Source organism: Hevea brasiliensis, chromosome 15, assembly GCF_030052815.1.
Source record: "Hevea brasiliensis isolate MT/VB/25A 57/8 chromosome 15, ASM3005281v1, whole genome shotgun sequence".
NCBI classification, from domain to species: domain Eukaryota; kingdom Viridiplantae; phylum Streptophyta; class Magnoliopsida; order Malpighiales; family Euphorbiaceae; genus Hevea; species Hevea brasiliensis.
The window spans coordinates 59,354,151-59,372,851 of NC_079507.1; the positions used below are offsets into that span (position 1 = coordinate 59,354,151).

General features: G+C 33.7%; 3 protein-coding genes across 4 annotated transcripts; 1 reads left to right on the top strand and 2 right to left on the bottom strand.

Moving 5' to 3' along the window:
• Positions 1-246: 246 nt before the first annotated feature.
• On the top strand, positions 247-6,811 carry LOC110637096 (protein WVD2-like 7). 2 transcript variants are annotated; one of them, XM_058136007.1, is made up of 10 exons: positions 247-706; positions 832-911; positions 2,168-2,908; positions 3,170-3,391; positions 3,501-3,544; positions 3,624-3,713; positions 3,793-3,889; positions 3,973-4,044; positions 4,343-4,453; positions 5,853-6,811. In XM_058136007.1, the coding sequence occupies exons 2-10, from the start codon at positions 870-872 to the stop codon at positions 6,327-6,329; spliced, it is 1,896 nt and encodes a 631-aa protein (XP_057991990.1). In that variant the 5' UTR covers positions 247-706; positions 832-869; the 3' UTR covers positions 6,330-6,811. The 2 variants fall into 2 exon arrangements, with proteins under 2 accessions (XP_057991990.1, XP_021642733.2); XM_021787041.2 differs by having other exon boundaries at positions 306-706; positions 4,349-4,453.
• Positions 6,812-9,916: 3,105 nt separating this feature from the next.
• On the bottom strand, positions 9,917-10,608 carry LOC110637085 (uncharacterized). The gene has a single exon (XM_021787027.2). It carries the CDS (start codon positions 10,494-10,496, stop codon positions 10,083-10,085), a length of 414 nt encoding a protein of 137 aa, XP_021642719.2. The 5' UTR covers positions 10,497-10,608; the 3' UTR covers positions 9,917-10,082.
• Positions 10,609-17,219: 6,611 nt separating this feature from the next.
• Positions 17,220-18,222, bottom strand: LOC110637083 (leucine-rich repeat extensin-like protein 6). Its single transcript, XM_021787025.2, has one exon. The coding sequence runs from the start codon at positions 17,834-17,836 to the stop codon at positions 17,429-17,431; it is 408 nt and encodes a 135-aa protein (XP_021642717.2). The 5' UTR covers positions 17,837-18,222; the 3' UTR covers positions 17,220-17,428.
• Between the last annotated feature and the right edge of the window lie 479 nt (positions 18,223-18,701).

The window sequence follows — 18,701 nt, forward strand, 5'->3', positions numbered from 1 at the left end:
ATCTTTAGGGAAAAATGAAAAATACTCCGAGTCGAGAGTTTATAACTGACACGTGGAGGGAGCCTACTCACCCAAATTCCAAAGCAATGCATATCCAATCTGCCGTTTGTACAGAAACCGCCGTTAGATTGGAAGACCCGATTCCGCAATAGGAGCCGTTGATCCTAGGTGTGCCTTAAGCAATTCTGCTAAGTAATGACGGACGGGGAAACAAACATATACAAGAAGGAGAAGGAGAAGAGAGAATAGTTAGTGTTAAAATAGCGTGTCTGCTCAGAACAAGACAAAAAAAGGACAAGCAAGCACATGATGGCTTTGATAAACTTTTATTAAGCAAATCCCATTTCTATTAGATTCACGCATTTTTTTAAGGGACTCCAAACAGTGCCAAACAGAGAGCTATCACTTCATTTGAAGGAAGAGATCTGTGTTAGAGACAGAGATAGAAAGACAGAGAAAAGAAATCTGTAAGCTAGTGTTTGGTGTTTGGCATTTACTCCTAAAACACGCGATTCCTTTCATAGATTACTATCACAAGACTTTCTTCTTTTTTATATGACTTTATTTTCTCTCTCCGTGTTCATAAAATACGGAAGTGTTTGTATTCAACAGGGCTCTCCTTTGGATCTCTGTGGGGCATTTGTGCTATCTAGTTGAAAATACGGGCTGTTTGTTTGTGTTCTATCTCTGCAAATGCTTGTTTAAGGTACTAGAGTTTTGGTAGATACGGTGAACTTTAGGAACTTGAGTATAATATGGAATTTACCTTTTTTTATGTGCACTGCGAATGCCAGTTTTTTTTTTTCACATTGATTTGTTTTCTGTTAACAGGTGATTAGTGGGTGTTTTAGTGCTCGATTTGGGCAATTATGATGGAAGAATTTGAAGAACCCTATAGCATTAGCTTTCAGGTATGGTATATTGTCGTCATTATTATTTCTCCCTTTTCTTTCCAATTTTATACTTGAGAATCTAGCATTAATTAGCATATTTATATGCTTTTTCATGATCATTTTTTAAATGTTTTAATGATCAAGTTTATGCCACTTTCTTTCCGATGCTTGTTTTTAATTATCAGTGATTTAGTGGAAATAAAAAAAAAAGGGTTGTTTAATTTTGCTTTCATAGTTGGATGTTTTGGTTTATTAACGATGCTTTGCTATCATTAGTATTGGACCTTCTAAGCCAAAATCTAGATGCATATCTTGATCTCCATTCACATTCAATATGACCAAGACAGTCATGAGATTTACCGACCTTGAGCTTGTGTCTTCTGCATCCTTGCACAGTAGCATCTGTTTCAGTTATAATATTCTAAAGTGCCTTCGAGCTTATTTTTTGTGATAAAAGAAATAGCTCAGATGGACCAATTTTTCACATTTGTTATTTGTGAGTTACCATGATCATCCATAGACAGTGCTTCATGCTAAATTGCATTCCATAGACAGTGCTTCATGCTAAATTGCATTCAAACCAGAGTAGTGAAATCTGTGCATCTTTGTTTAAATATGGAGAAAGGTAACATATTCTGAAAATTTTCATTTAAAAAAATGGAATTGGATCTTTAACAGTAATTATAATAAACTTTTGAATTACTCTCTCAAAATTTGAGTGTGATTTATCTGTCATAAAGCAGAATTGTGCTTTCAGATTAGAAATAGCTAATTTTCATGAACTTTAGATTATGTTAATTTGTTAAAGTAATGACTTCCAGAAGCATGTCAAATTACTATTAAAATGTGAGATTCTCTAGGTCGCTGTCAATTTTTCTGCAACTTCTTCATTAGTTGAAGTGCGCATGCTTGAAAATTGTACTTGTTTCTTGCTTTGTCAGTAGAAACCCCAATTCAGTAATTCAGGGGTTATCTTGGAAGAAGAAGAAAGAATTAGAGAAAGAGAGAAGAGATAGAATAGAGAAGAAGAGATCAATTTCTTATTAGATTCAGAATGAAAATCTACAGATTATAAGTCATCCATTCATAACAGATCTATAACTTACTCTCTTAACAGCTCTAACAAACTACAATAGCTCCAATAACTCCCTAACTGCTTTTCCCTCCAAAGCATTCACATTTCTCATTTCCAAATCTCTGCCTCCTATATGTCACGCTCTACTACTGTGGATAACTCATCCCCTTCTTAACATCCACTCTTTTCAATTGAGCAGACAGATTCCTTGCACTCTGGCTCCATATCATTTGGAAGATTTGAAAGAGAAGACTTATCTTGGGAAAGGAGGTCATCTTTCTCTCACAATAGATATCTTGAAGAGGTTGAGAAATGCTCAAAACCGGGTTCAGTTATCGAGAAGAAAGCTTATTTTGAAGCCCATTTCAAGCAAAAGGGTATGCAACTACCAGCTTCTTTTGGGGGGCAAAATGGGATAGAATACCATGGTGAAAATGCTGTTTTTGAAAATGTGGGCCACAAAGAAGAAGATGATAATGCAAATGGAAGTAGCAATTATACTCAGTTTGAGGAGGGTGCACTTGAGAATGTGGAATATGCAGAATTTTACGATGGATATGCAAGAGGTGAATTTGATCATGCAAATGATAGCGGCCAATATGCTCACTTTGATGACAGCCCTGAAGGGTCAGAGTATTGTGGAGAATGCCAGGTGATGGAATGTGAAAGAGAAGATCCTGAATCTCAGATTGAAGCTTCTTCAGTCAATGCTAATGTTTTTGTAGAAGGTGTCTTTGAAGACATTAAACCTCAAGAAGCACATCAAACTGTAACTGGACCTGACGATAATGAAAGGCAAGAAATAGGAATAAAGGAGAACCTTAATGACAATGCTGCTAATGTGGACACGTCATCTAGGCCTTTTGACCCATCCCCAAAAAGTGGAACACTTGGGAGTGATAAAACTACTGCAGTACATCAGCAAAATCTTTCTCCAAAGGTTTGAATTTCTTTTCTATTAATAATTCCATGTTATTCAAAGGCATAAAAAGAAAAAAAGAATAAAAAGAAAAGACTATGTTATTTTTTACTATTCAAAGCATGAAAACTGTATAATTCTAATATCTAGTTTTCAGTTCAATCTTGCTTTATTTATGGGCCTATGCCTATGTGCTATCGTTTTCTCCCCCGACATTGGTATGAAATTTTGTGCTATGGCATGTTTAACTGTAACCCGTACTAATTATTTTTCTCACTCTAGTTGCGAGTTCCAATGGAAAGTAAACATAGCGAGCCCAGATTGAAGTCCCAGGCTAATGCCAATCAAGTCCAGAAAGCCAATCAAAATGATGCATTAAAAACAACTGTGAAGAAGCTAAATTGGAGGGAAAGAGAGAGTCCACAAAGAATGAAATCAGAAAAGCATTCACCACAAGCTGCCATTCCAACCAGACGTTCGGTGCTCAGGACTCCGAAAGGAGAGGTTACCTATTCTAACCCAATATTCCAGATGTGTCAATTATACATTTCAAAATGCCTTTGTTTTCTCATTTGAAGTTCTTTTTTGAATTTGCTTGGCCCGTTTTGCTTAGGATTTTGAAGTTTGTAATTCAAGATCAAACCTTGCAAATAAAAGGTACTTGCTGTCTCTTGCAAATTGCAACTCTGCATGTAACATAGGCTGCATCCTTTAAGATGCCTCTCGTTTTGTCCAGTGAAAAAGATCCAAAGATAAAGAAAGTAGTTGAAGCTGAGACTTCTGGATCAAAGAAAGTTGAACCTAGAGCACGTCAGAGCCTTAAAAGGTTTGTTACATTCACCATTGTATCTATCTGATAATGTTAAAAACCTTCTGAGATTAAATGTTGAGTGATTATGTTGCAGATCCAAGCAGACTGTTAGCTCAGCTAAGCCAGACACAAGGACAAGTACTGTAGCTTTCAATTTTAGAAGTGATGAACGAGCAGAAAGGAGGAAAGAGGCAAGCAAGTTTGCTATTGTTTCAAATATAAATTTTTTAAAGTTTAGGGAACTTATTAAATGCTTTCCTTTTTTAAAGTTTAGTTCTACATGAAGTTGGAAGAAAAAATGCACGCAAAGGAAACTGAGATGAATCAGATTCAAGCAAAAACACAAGTAAGTGGAATCTTCCAATAACTGTCTTTTGTCACCATCTCTAAAGTTTATTGAAAATTCTGTTCTGGCCTACTTCATTATGTCAAAAGAAGGCTGGTATGAGTTTCAAACTCAATGCTTCTAAAAGTAGTGCCAAAATATTAACATTATTATGAAACTTCGAGTTTAGTGCCAAAAAAATCCCTTAAGTAGTGTAAGGTTATAATGGATTAAATAGCATCCACTCATACATCAATTTTTAGAAACCATTACTTCTATTGTTTAATTCGTATGAGTTAATGGAATGATGTTGTTGAAGGAAAAGACTGAGGCTGAGATTAAACAATTCCGGAAAAGCCTTAATTTCAAAGCAATACCTATGCCTTCTTTCTATCATGCTGCTGCATCACCAGGTTCCAATGGAAACAAGGTACATTAGCTATCTTTCAATTGCTTGGTTTTGCTACAGCTTATTTTTAAAGGCTTTACATATATGCACTTCTGTCAGCAAATGCAGCCATATGCTAATCTAGTTAGACATGGGCACTGTCCGGGTTTGGACCGGAACTGGTCATAACTTGGATTTGAGCAGAACCATCTTGAACTGGGCCGAAATTGGCCTGGACCAATTCTGACTGGTTTGGTCCAGTTTCAGATCAAAACCAGATTTGTCACTTAAAAAGAATTTTTTTTTGACTGTCAGATTTGATTGAACCAGATGAACTGTATTGAACTGAATTGCAACCGAGGGGAACCCTTTGCTCTGGTCTTGGGTCCCCGGCCCTTTATGCCGGAACTGCCGGTTCAGTTCTGGCCTAAAACCGAACCGCACCCATGCCTAAATTTAGTTGCTTAGGTAAACTATTCTGTTCTTTTGCATGGTCTGCAACATAAGAGGTTATCATTATAGATGAACTGAAATGTTTTTGTATCTAGGTAATTTCTACTTCAAACAACTTTCAGCATGCCACAAAAATTTTGCTGTTAAGTATTAAAAGTGTTGATAAGGATCAGGTATGACACAAGCTGTATTATAAATGGTCAAATGGGTCATGCTGTTAGGGTTGTCTTTTTTGGCGTCTATAAGACCAGGACGAATATGATAAGTGAAATGACTAGCTTCAGCCAAATTTTGGTTCTTCTTCCTTTGCATACCATTCTCTTTGGCTCAAGTTTGCACAACTTTAGGGCAAACACTGAATGAAGAAACACTTGAGATGAACTGGAATCCAACATGGCTACCTGGCTACAAGCTAAAGCGAATCAAAGGAAAAGCTTGAAGGGAGGGAGTAAAGAAAGATATGTTTATGAATTAGTGTATTAAAGGCTTTGCAAACATATAAAAAGTCACACTAGTCAATTCGTGTAACTATAAGTTTTAGTGAATTTTCTATTATACCATTTCTCTTCAGTTTTTAGACATTATGCGTACTCTGACTCGATGTTTTCCCAAAAATCCCAAGATTATACCCAACACTCCAAAAATGGGTTTCTCAGGGAACCGATTCACAACAAGTATGTAGTCATTCAAAGGGAATTATTGAAGCTAGAATTATCTTAACACAGAAATGTATTTTCATCAAAGAATGGTAACGGGGATTGCCTATTAAAACATTTAATGATATCTGATCTATGTAATTGGCTGTGTCCACTAGCTAATAATCTTTCTTATTTTAGCCATAAGACCATAAGATTTGCCCTTGTGAGCTCTACATGACCTTTTCTCTGTGATGTCTTTTTTTCTTTTGCCTCAATTTTTTTTTTCATATTTTCTGTGTTCTAAACTACGAGTTGGTAGAAAATGAATCCAGTTTTTCTGTTTGTCTCAGGCCACATCATCTAAAACCAAACCAGCTAAAATACAACAGAAGCCAGTAAGTCCAGGAAGTGGAGCCGCTTCAAGATCACAATTGTTTTCCAAGTCAGGAAATAACCATGCTGTCTCTGCTGTAGAACCTGTAAACACAAGCAATCTGCCTGAGTCCTTAGGGCCAACTGATTGCCATGCAATAGCACCTTCTGAAGCTGGTGAAAGGGAAACCCTAGCAAGAAACAACAGCAGCCACCCAGAAGCTGCACTGAAAAATGGTTGCGCTGGCAAAGACTTGGAGAAAGTGAAGAATACCAATTTGCAAAGACATAAAGTGTCAGAGAATGGTAAAGTGTCAAAGGACCAGAGGGTTGAGGGCAGGCCAAAAATGGGAAACCGAAGAAATAGCAGTGAGATGGTGAGGAAAAGTATCAAGGGTGTTGGAATTGGCAGCAATTCCGGAGTGGGTCGTGTAGCTGTTGGTGTAGCCTCCTGATCTGAGTTATGTTCTCCACTGGCTGAAAGATGCTATCTTAGTTGCCTGTGATGGTATGTTTTGCATGCTCCCTGCTGTATTAATAGAAGTGCAAAGGGAATGGTGATTGGATCAGGCAATGTCCCACGTAAATCTCAACACGTTACAATGGGTTGTGTGGAGATAGCATTTTTCCTTGTGTCATTGCTTAACATATGTGTTGCAGGTATTGTACCATGGGGATGGAATAGGTAATAATAATGGTGGCTTGATCACGGGAATTGTTGAAATTGAAGGTTCTCTTGCCGGAGTCATATATGAAAACAGCAACGGGAGTTTCAAGTCTTGTGAAGTATTTATTATCTAATAATAAAAGTATCTTGCGTCTGGTAGTATGTATGATACTTGTCAAGCATATGAATGTAGACAAAGACTGCAAAAATTTTAATGTAAAAAATTATGCAATTAATTTCATAAACAAGACTTAGATATATGTTATTTGAGATCCCAGGACCCAGGGGGGCTTTTACTATGGTTACCACAATTTTTAGCCATCATCGGGAAACGGTGGCAGGTGTTGTTTTGGTAGAAATGGTGATGTTCATTGGCAGTGGAGGATGCTTTTATTGTTTTACCGTTTAGAAGTTTTTATGTTTTTCAAATTATTATATACTTTTGATATATATGTACCATCTCTCTTAATGTGAGCTCCTTCAGATTCATAGAAAAACTGAATTTATGCAAGTATTTGATGTGCTATTTTGTGGTGTACCGAAATTTGCCTTAATTGAGGTTGGGTTTCGTAGCCTCATAGGTAATGAAACGAGACAAAGGGACGCTCGCTAGTGGAAATAAGTTTAAAACATGTAATTACGATATTAAGGAATATTATCTTTCGTCAAGGGGTTGCAGGTGTATTCCATTAAACCATGTCAGTGTTAATTGGCTTATTACGCAGTCTGTTGACCAATTGGCAGAGTAACACGATTTGGAGCCTATTCAATCTTCTACTAAAAGATAAAAGAAGCGAAGCTGTGAATATTATAATGAAGATGGTGAATGGTGTTAGTAGAGAATGCATTTGTTTACTAATTGCACATAGCAAAATGCCTATAATTTTTAAAGTTATGCTAAATAATTATATAATTATTTAAAATATTTTATGTTTAATTAAATTATTTAATTTTTTAAAAAATTAATTTTTTTTAATTTAAAAATAGATTAAATAAACTTTATATAATTATGTGAATTTAAACTTTTAAAAATATATAAAAAATTTTAAATTATGATTTACCTCTAATATAAATTTAGTAAAAATTGTGTATGAATATCTTTTAGTGCACAAAATTTTTATCATCAATTTTACATATCTAATTTGCAACATTCTAATACCTAGCATATATTGATAAGTATTACTTACAGAATAGTTCAAGAAGTTTATCTATAAAAGTTTTTTGAATTCATAGAGAAGTTTTTTAAATAATTCAAAAAAAATAATATATCGGCTCTATGATATAATAAACACTTATCAGGACGTTGCAAATTAGATATGCATTGCTGATAAATCCCGTGAAATAAAAAATTTTTGTGCACGACTTTGACTAGTTCAATCATTTTTTTTATCTATTTTTAAAGTTGAAGAACTTATTTTTTTCTAAAATAATAAAAATATTTATTTGCTTTATTTTTAAAATTTGAAATACTCATTTATTTTTTTTTTTAATTTAAAAGGTTTATTTATATCTTTAAATACTTAAAAAAAACTTATATGACTGTTATTTCATATTTCAAGGGATAAAATAGGCCTTTTATCTTTAAATGATAATAAACATCAAGAAGCTACATCGCTAGAGATTACTGTTGTCATCTCAATACTTTTTTTTTTTTTTTCCTTGAGTTGCCTTTTAGAAAACTCTCGAATTTAGTTAAGCTTCATTTATTTCCGGCGTCCCTCCCCTATCCTTCGGGACAGGGGAAGAGAGTTTTTCTCTCCAGCTGGATTTAGGTCCCCTCCCCACCCTAGTGTGGATGTATAGTTTTGGTTTTGTGAGATGGGTCTGCAGATCTGGGATATATCTTGGCAAGGGTGCTTTGGAGATGATATATTAGGGGGAAGCTATGGTTAAATCGTTTGTTTGATGTGTTTGCTTTCTGGGTGTGATGGTTTTTCGGCATTTTGGGTTTGTGTTGTAGGCATTGTTGAGCTAATTGGTGCTTAGTCATGGGTCTAGTTGGGTGCTTTGCGAGGGAAGAAGGATTTCTCTTGCTTTGGCAGTTCTGCAACTCCAAAATTTACTTTTACACTGCAGCTGAAAAGGTCATGCTGTTGGCCATTGTGGGTCAATGATCTCTACAAAGCGTCCTCCTTCCAATGTTATAGCTGAACTCTAGCTTAGTGAAGAAAGTGGGATGTTTTGTGCTTGAGAGGGGCTGAGCGTTCATGGGCATCTTTAGGTGCTCCTTGGGATACTGACAATATATAGTTGAATTCAATGTCTGCATCTGCTTATCTGATGAAAGCAAGTGATAGAGGTGGTTGACAGTGTGGATATTAAATTGGATTCTCTCTCTGTAACCTATGGTTTTAGGAAGGGGAGGGATCAATTTGGAATGGTTGGGTTTGATTTGATTGAGTTGGGTAGGTTTGGTTTTGTTTTATTAGATTGGTTTGGTTTTAATCATTGGGTGAGCTTTTTTCATATCTCAAGTGTGGGTATCTTTTTCTCCTTGTTTGTTTCCTTCGCCTTTTAGGACTTTTAATGCAAGAATACATATTAAAAAAAAAAAGAAAAAAGAAAATGATAATAAGCTAAAAAAGAGAAAATTTTGGTGAATTATACATTCTTTATTTTAATATTATTTTGTTCCAACACACCGTATTCGATTCAGGGCTGCTAATAGACTGGTCAGACTTGAAAAAGCCTTTTTCTGGACTGATTTTACTATTGATATTTGATGTGTTGGGCCATGCTTGAACCGGGTCAGACAATAAGATCCCGCCCCGCCCAACAAATGACGGGGTCTAGCGTTTGCTTGCTTTAATAACATAAAAGTTTTTTTTTTTTTTTTTAAATACAATTGATTTCTATTGATGTTCAAAATTATAAATATAAAAATTTAAATTGTAATAGACCCTTTTCCTCTTAAATTTTTTAAATACCAAAAAGAATTAAATTCGTATTATAATACATTTCTCTTACAATTAATACTTTATTTTAAAAAATATGTAAATGGTTTATATCTCATATTCAATATAAATTTATTGAATATTTATTACATATTAAAAATAAATTATAAGAAAATATAAATTATATATGATAAATTATATTTTTAATATTAAATTTTATAATAAATTCACTTTTTAATATTTTCAGCCCTATTATTTAAAAAAAAAAAAAAGATAAAGTTACCCAAATAAAAGTCGTTTGTTCCTGGGTCGCCTCTGCCGGTTCTTGTATCCCTTTCTCCATTAATTATTTTTCCCCAACTAAAATCAATAACACTTTCTATTTCCTGCCCAAAACTCTTTCAATACGGCAGTTTAATTGAAGAAAATTAAGATTTTCAGCAGCTTATGTATATGAAAAATAGCAATAAAAAGAGAAAGATTAACAAGAAGAGTTCTCTTGCAGTTTCTGATCATCTTTTCCACAACTACAACACATAGCAAAATCAAGCTATAAAACACTCTCATAATACATAATTAAGTGCTACAATAATTAAACCTATAATTAAATCCATGGATAAATACATAAAAAATTTTCACTTACAATATCAAACCAAAAGTAAAGTGATCAAAGCAGTGGCGATCATGAGACTTGACGCCGGAACAGTACTTATCGCGGATGACACTTCAGTCTTGTGAGGAGGCTTTCTGTAGTAGAATGGGAAATAAGGCAAGATAGGGTCAGGAGGTGGAGGGCCATAGTAGTTGTTATTACCAGACGGTGGTGAAGGGTAATATGGGAAAGTCCCTGTTGGAGTTGGGTAGTTTTCGGGAGGTGGGTATGATCCTGTCTGAGACGCTGGAGGTGGAGGTGGAGGTGGAATTGTCGTGCTTGTTCCTGTGCCGGTAGGTGGAGGATAACATGGATAAGGGCAAGTGTCGTCGGTCATGGTCATGGTAGGAAGGTGGAGAAGTATGGAAGTGAAGAAGAGGATGAAGGTTAGGGTTAAGTTAGTACCCATCTTGTTTGAGAGAGGGAGAGAGAGGGGAGAGACAAGAGGGAGTGAAAAGGGAGTGGGTGAGTGATGTCAATGGAGTTTAGTTGTTGGCTATTAGGAGTGCTTGTTCTGTGATGACCCACAAAATTAAATAGATTGAAAAGCAAGTTATTTCTACTTTTTAAAGTTTTGGTTTGTATATTTGGGTATATATCTCCGATGCATATTATTATCAAGGATTTTTTTTTTAATTTGATCTATTATAAATATAAAATATAAAATATATAATGATATCAACTTATTAAATATGTGAGTATCATATATTTATATCTTTAAATTCATAATAAATCAAATTTAAATATGAATTTTTCTATTATTAACCTTAATAAGCAAAAAGTAATTTACGTGATGACAACAAATTATCAATTCTTATATTTCATGTATACATTTGATCATGAGGAGAAAAACTTCACAAGATGTGACCTTCGCTCGAAAAATTAGGAGTCATATAAAAATAATACCAATTGCCGTCCAACTAACTTCCACTTTGGCTACCTTTGGTGAAGTTTGGAAATGTTTTCTTTATGAATAAATAATCTTATTTTTCCATTACTCATATTATTTACCTTTTTTTTTTTTAATAATTAGAGACTAAAATTATTGGAAACGATTATCATTCTCTATCATATTGCTTTCAGGGTATAATATAGACACAATACATTGCCTCAAAATTAGAGATGATAATATTTAAAGAACAAATTTTATGGTCTCCTAAATTTAATTTGTAGTTTTAGCTTGAATTAATTAAATTTGAAATCTAGACCAATATGCGTCATGCAGTTCCTAACTTGCGAAGAACTTGACTTAATTTGACGATTTGGATTAATGGGCATCATCGATCATCAGAACAACAATGTTTAATTATTTGACTTATTTTTGCAAACTGTATGATTAATCCTTTAACTTTTCAATTAACTAGCTTTTATTTTGTGTCGATCAGACGAAGAAGTAAACCAAATATATAAATAATGGTGAATAAACTATCACTATAAATGAACATTGATCTGAATACACTGACGTGATTAGAGGGCAATCTGATAATAATTATAATTAATTGCCATGGCGTATTGATTTTGAATGATGGATGCTTGGTCTGCTTTCTTTTTCCTTGAGCAACTTAGGTCTCCTCTTGTAGGAACAGATTACAAATATGAATCTTGATGAAATAATGAATTCCTTTCTTGATGAATTCCTTTCTCTATAGAGTGACAAAAAAAGCCAGATTAAATTAATTGATTTCAATAAATAAAGAAGAAATATTCTTAAATGGGAGAGAATACATAAATATAATTAAGAAATAATTCCCGTAATAATTGAAATTTGTGTGGTTGTCTTGGATCTTGCACAACTCTGCTTTTGAATTTTTTAATAGCATAGATCCTTAATTTCGAAGAACTCAATTAAGTCTCACCTTTTTAGCGTTTATTATGTGCATGGCTTGGCTGTCCTATGTGAAGTCGCTTTAATATTCTGCTTTTCTTGACAAGGGATTAACTGGCCTTAAAATTACACCAATTGATGATCTCTAAGTTAGGTACAAGCCATGTGATAAGAGCTCCATCTACATGAATTCTTTTAATTGTTTATTAATTGGATTAAACTCAAGAAGTAAATTTATATGAAATATAAATTAAGTGCATATTTGTCTATTTTCTCAAGAGAAATTGTTAATCCAATTATTTTACGTAAGATTCATACATGTAATTGTAAATTAATCATAAAGTGACAACAAAGTAAAAAAATTAATTTGACTAAAGTAAGTTCTTAAGATTAATATATGCAACTTAACTGAAGTTTGGTAAAAATAAATGTTTTTTTTTATAAGAAAAAATTTTATCAATTAAATGCCAGGAAAAAATTTAGCTTGTAACTCTCAATCTAAACCCAAGCCAATATGCCTCCTCCAATACATCAATATAGTGAGAAACAGGCTAAGTGAAAAAACCTGATTGGAATGTTACAAAACGCTACTGATCCAAGAGAAACAGAAAAAAAGAAACACAAAAATAGAAAAACAGAGTCAAGACACTAACACTCTGTTTGAGAAATTTTTTTAGGAAGAAAGAAAATAAAGAGTGGAAAATAAATATTTTTTTTTATTATTATTTTCTTTGCTCTTGTTTTGATAGAAATAAAGGATAATAAAAAATGAAAAGAAAAGTATGATAAATTTACAATTTTATCTCATATATTTTTCAAAAAAAAAAATTTTTAAAAAGGATAATATTGTAATTTGATATATAATCCTACACTTTTGTTATTTTCTCTCTAAATTGAAGAATAAATAATAAGAAAAAAATAAGAGTTATTTTTCCTCGTCTTCTTATTTTCTTTTCATCTCCAAATAAGAAAAAGTGCTAATCCTAATTTATTTTCTCTTATTTATTTTCTTTCCTTCCCCTTTTTCCCGTATCTAAACAGAGTGTAGAACGCTATACCGACGCACAGCAGAACCATATTGCAAATAGCCCAAACCAAGCTAAAGAAAAACAACGGCGAAAAACCAAAAACAAATAAAAAAAAAGAGCTGCAAGATGAATTAAAAAGAGGCTCCGATATGGATCAAAAAGTGGCAATCAACTCCGAATCACGGGCAAGACCTTCCTTAGCCAAAGAGTCAGCAATAGAGTTAGCCTCATGGAGAACATGGGAGACCACCACTGGTGGGAGGGCCTTTAGGAGAATGAAATCTCATTCACAACAAAGGAGAGCTTCCATTGAGTAGAAACAAGATCCAATACCTAGGAGATGACATTTTTTGCATCGGATTCCAACAGGATAAAGGAAGAACTACCCTTCGAAAAGGGCAAAGATAAAGAGATAGCCAGGGCCTTACAAATAGCAACCAATTCCGTTGAATTAGAATCCATATAACCAATAGGACAAGAGAAAATACAACGGAAGAAACCTTTAGAGTCTCGTAGAACACTACTGATGGCACTTATACCAAGCATTCTGAAAGAGGAACCATCAACATTCCACTTAAAACTCGAAGAAATTGGTGCAGACCAAGAAGTGGCTCTACGAAGCTTTGGTGGATTAGACCCCAATCTTATAGATTCTAAGGTAACCAGAAGATTCATAGCAAATAATAGGAAATTAGAGTCTAATGTCTTCGTTCATATTGAGAGGCAATGGAGCATAAAAACACACATATCAAAAGTTGAAATATCTTTCCCATTAAAAACTTTACCGTTTCTAGCAAATAAAAGTGACTAAACGATGGCATTGGAAAAATTTGCCAAGAACCTTCTTTGAAAATATCCATGCACAAGAGAACTCCATTCCTCAAATATAGTTTGGTAAACACATCAAGATTAGGAGATTAATTTAGAAGAATTAAACTTTAAAACTAATCAAATTTTTGAATATCGCACAAATATATATACATATATGTATAACTACTAAAATTATATAGACAAGTGAGGTTCGAGTTACAAATGAAATGCACACACTTGCATCCTGTTTTGCAAACACTTAGTAATTGAAAAAGTGGAGATTAATTATTACAAGGGACGTGTGGAAAAAGATGACAAGTTAAGCGTCCAATTTGATTGCTTATTATTTTGCTGACGTTTCAATCCTCAAAAAAGCTGATTCCTTACGCTTCAAAAATTATAGAGCACTACTGGAAAGTGACAAATTTGAGTGATTTTGACGTTTTTGTTAAAATCCCAACACCCACCTCGCTATATTTCATCACACCTTAGTGGCCATTATAATAATTTAAAAAATTATTGTATAATTATTAATTAATCATCCTTTTTTTCTCTTAAAAAAAATTGTAATCACAGTATATATGTAGAGATTTCTCTAAAATTTCACTATGTCGGTGGAATGAAAGGGATTTGTATATCTGGGTTTTCCATGAATACGATACTCATGCATCATCTATTGATGAAATGGATTATTGAGTCAAGATGCTAAAAAAAAAAAAAAAAACTAATAAGTTAATAATTCTAATCTTTATATTATGAAATAGATACACAATTATCGCCTAATAATTTGACTGTTGTCTTGAAGGGGATATTGTAGACAGAAGAAAAATATAAGATTAATAAAAATAAGTTGATAAATTAATCTTTTGGTGTTGGTTCCAAAAGAGAATAGCACCTTATTTCATCCATAGAAAGCTGAATAATTATGATAATACAGGCCATTAAGGATCATAAAATTTTGTCAACTTATCTTTCAATCCACGGCATTACTTTTGATTCCCAGTTCACATCTCCTGTATTATTGCTTTGCCTTTATGTTCAACAGTACAGCCTGTGTTTGCGCCCTATTATTGTCAACCAATTAAAACCAACCACACATGAGGTTCCTCTACTTTTCCTTGTCTTATTTTCTACCAAAGACTACTGAACTTGTTTTCCAATTTTGAATGAAAATATGAAGTGTATAGACCTACTACTTTTCCAATTTAATTTATAAACCCAGAAGAATTAAATTTCTCAATTTAAATTAAATACCCTGAAATCTATATTTGCTAATTGTCACCTGTTTTTAGAGATTTTTTTATTTTTAGATTTCATCATTTTGAATCAACAGGCTCCATCTATTTCTAAGCCAAATGGCTTAAATCCCATTTTAGAACCAAGAATTTTTTTATCTTATCCAGACAATAATGGCTACTGCTTCCATGTTTATCCAAGAATTCTTTTAGGGCTACCTTTATTAATTTCAGTGACAAAAGAGTTCCTTCTCTTTTACCTGCGCATGCAAAAAACAAGTTGAATTGTGACGATAATGATTTTTCCTCCATAGTGCTTCTCTAACTATAGACAAATTTAGGACATTTCTAGGTCCTTGGTGGTTTACTATTCTTCTATGCATAATGCAAGTCAAGACAAGGTTTAATTTGTTTTTGATAATTGTGTTCATTGAAAATTGCTAAAAGTTTGTCTACAATTCCTTGAGCAATTACACATCATTCTGATGTAATTATAAGTCTCTCCTCAATGTAAACTTTGATGAATAGCTATTAATGTAATATATATATATATATATATATATATATATATATATATATATATATATATATATATATATATATATTTCATGAAAAAAAAAATAGTACTATATATGAATGCATGAGAAAGTAGTTACTAACCATTGAAGGTGGGAATTAATTGACACTACTAGCTAGTCACAGCAAGGGATTTTCCTTTGCAGAATTGATGCTTCAATGCTTGTCTAGACAGGCACCATTGTCTACTTAATTGATGGGATAATGGATGCATGAATATAACGATTAAATTATGTCATAATGATGACAAAAATATGAAAAACAAATTGACAAGTGTAAATAAACAACCTTCCCATGATCCATCATTAAATTTGATTTTCTTTTATCATTTTGTCCTTTCAAATTTGGGCAACATTAATTAAAAAAAAAATGCCAAATTTTCTTCACCATTAGTGGCAGTAGTCACATGGTCTAGATAGCCCTTCCTTCAAGTCATTCTATGCCTCCCTATTCTATCACGCAATCTTTATAGTCATCAACGGCCACCAACCCTTTACTTTGTCAAAAGACCAACTTGCCTGGCAAGGTGATTTAGTTAGGAGCGTGATGATTGCCACTGTAATAATGAGATTAGAGACGCGTACGCTAGGAAAATTAGGAGTGGAGTCCAACCGCAGGCTGCCAAACTTCCTTTGATGACATGACACATATGACCCACCAAACCATGTGTAAGCATTCTGGTAATTGGGTCCCTCAATTTGGTGAAACCGAAGTTGATCTCAAAAAGAATGTACCATTCTGACATATTCTGATCACAATCCCAGTTTTTTTCTGACAACTAGCTAGATGATTGAAATCTCCAATTGCTAATTTGGTATTGGTCCCTCTTCTTTTCATTTCACTTCTAGTTGATTATTACTGGGTCCTTGCTTTAAGCGTTGGACACATGTCACATGCCCATTAATCCATATTTATTTACTTTTTTTTCCTTCTCACTCTCATGTGCATGATCATGGGCCATTTACCATTTTTTTTATTTTCTCTGACTTTGGCATTTTTGGTTGGCTTTGGCTCATGGTCTCTGTCTCCATGTGCTGACTCTTTTTTTCAATGGAAGCATCTAATGCTTCTTAATTGGCATATGCAATGTGATAAAAGTACCCATTATGATTTATTAACTATAATTATTAATGAACATTATCTTCTCAAAATGGAAGCATCACCATACATATTAATCATGGACAAGTTATTGAATAGATTACTAAACCACTAGTTGAAACGTAAAAATCAAACCATCCATCAAAAAATTTAAATCCTTTATTCTAAAAGTGCATTCTATGTAAGAAAAAATTTAAACCCTTTATTCTAAAAGTGCATTCTATGTAAGCAAAATTAGGACCTGCCTATCCAAAGGACACCGCCCACTAATAGTATGCCTAATTGAAGGTGAAGTTTTTAATGCAGACGGCAGTGGAAAATATTGATGGGTGATCCATACATCATCATTCAATATATTCTTCTTTCACACATAATTTTTCCTTGTCCTAATTTATTATGTCTGGTCCTATGATATATGGCATTATCCAACCTTCAATTTTCCTCAAACCCAGAATCAAGAATTCAAAGAAAATTGATCATAGTTTTTACTCGATTGTCAGTTGCTATAGAAAAGAGGAAAGAAAGAAAACAGAACGGAAACAGAGTTTCACACACAAAAAGAAAAGAAAAAAAAAAGGATTATTATCAGTGAAAGGGGATGGAGGACTAAAAAGGATAAGAACAGAAGGCGTGAATTGGAATTATTAGAGAATTCAGAGATAAAAGTAGAAGTACCAAACTAGATCCTAAACGCTTCAACCTTTGGACAAAAAAATTCCCGTCCTTAGAATCTTCAATCTTCATCTTTTTGAACTTGTTTTGTGGCCCCTTAAACCCCATATCTTAGCAAAAAGCCTAACAACCCACATCCAACCAAAAACGGCAGCCCCGCCACCGTGGGTCGGTCAGCACCGCCAAAATCATTGTCAATAGGGTACAAGTTCCCCGGTGGACCAGTTATGTAGATGAATGATGCTGGAGGCGGAGGGCAGTAGCTTGATGGCGGTTTCTTTGGAGTAGGAGGTGGCAAAGCTGGAGGTGGCAAAGCTGGCGGAGGAGGACACGGTGATGGTGGCGGTGGTGGTGGAGGGCTTGAAGTACAGGGAGCACACTTCTGATCAGTCGGGGCGGGGACGGTGTTCTCATCAAGCTTTCTTGAATCCAGGGCTTGAATTGGCGGAGTAGCAGCAATCAAAAGAAAGAAATTTAGTAGCATCAAGAAGTCTAACAATCTCATTTTTAGCAATCGTATTGAGGGCAGAATAGATCGATGAAGGTTGAAAATAAATTGAACAAATTGTTGTTCTAGTTTCTTGGCTGTGTGGGTAATATTGTGGATTTATCACTTGGCGGAGCGTCTTGAAAGAGAAGGGTGTGAGTATGACAAATGAGCGAATTAGGTGCGCGTACACTGTCGAGGGCTTAAATGGGTGTGTTTTTCTGGGTTATTTAATTTTTATTTTTGGAAGGCAAAGTTGAGGGAGTGAAGACTTGTCTACGTGACTTATGCTTAATTTTTTTGATATGCTAGGGTGTTATGCCTTCTTTCATAAGGAAATTCTAATGCATGTGGATGTTCCAAATTTGGGTCCCCACCATCTTAATTTAAAACCATTTGATCCTTTAGATTTACACATATGGATGCGTATTTTTATGATCAAATAATCATTGTATTTTTATGTGTATCTATCGAAAGAACTACTATATAATTGTATGTATAATTTTAAGGCTCTTCTAACATCACTTCATGAGTACCAATAACATATTAGTTGAATGGTATAATGTAATTGAATCAAGCCACTCAAATTCTTTAAGAATTTATAATCCTGATGAACAATCCAGTTAAATAATCCTGACGAACATCTAATTGATGAATTCTTTTTTTTTTTTTTTGGTTTTGAAAACGTTTTAATTTAATAATAAAGTCTTGAATATTTTTTTTATAAGATTGCAACATTAAATAGCTAAGAGACTACTATAGAATTAATTTCCAATACAAATACACAACTAATATATGAGAAAATCTAATTTATTTTCTCAATGAATATCTTCATTATAAAATAAAGAATTTAACTTGTTATAAAATATTAATGGCAACAATA

Bases quoted from the DNA above. Each gene is read 5' to 3' on its own strand.
- LOC110637096 (XM_058136007.1), top strand. From the start codon at position 870: ATGATGGAAGAATTTGAAGAACCCTATAGCATTAGCTTTCAG. The intron at 2,909-3,169 runs GTTTGAATTTCT...TTCTCACTCTAG, and splicing joins AGCAAAATCTTTCTCCAAAG to TTGCGAGTTCCAATGGAAAG. The intron at 3,545-3,623 runs GTACTTGCTGTC...CGTTTTGTCCAG, and splicing joins TCAAACCTTGCAAATAAAAG to TGAAAAAGATCCAAAGATAA.
- LOC110637085 (XM_021787027.2), bottom strand. From the start codon at position 10,496: ATGGGTACTAACTTAACCCTAACCTTCATCCTCTTCTTCACTTCCATA.
- LOC110637083 (XM_021787025.2), bottom strand. From the start codon at position 17,836: ATGAGATTGTTAGACTTCTTGATGCTACTAAATTTCTTTCTTTTGATT.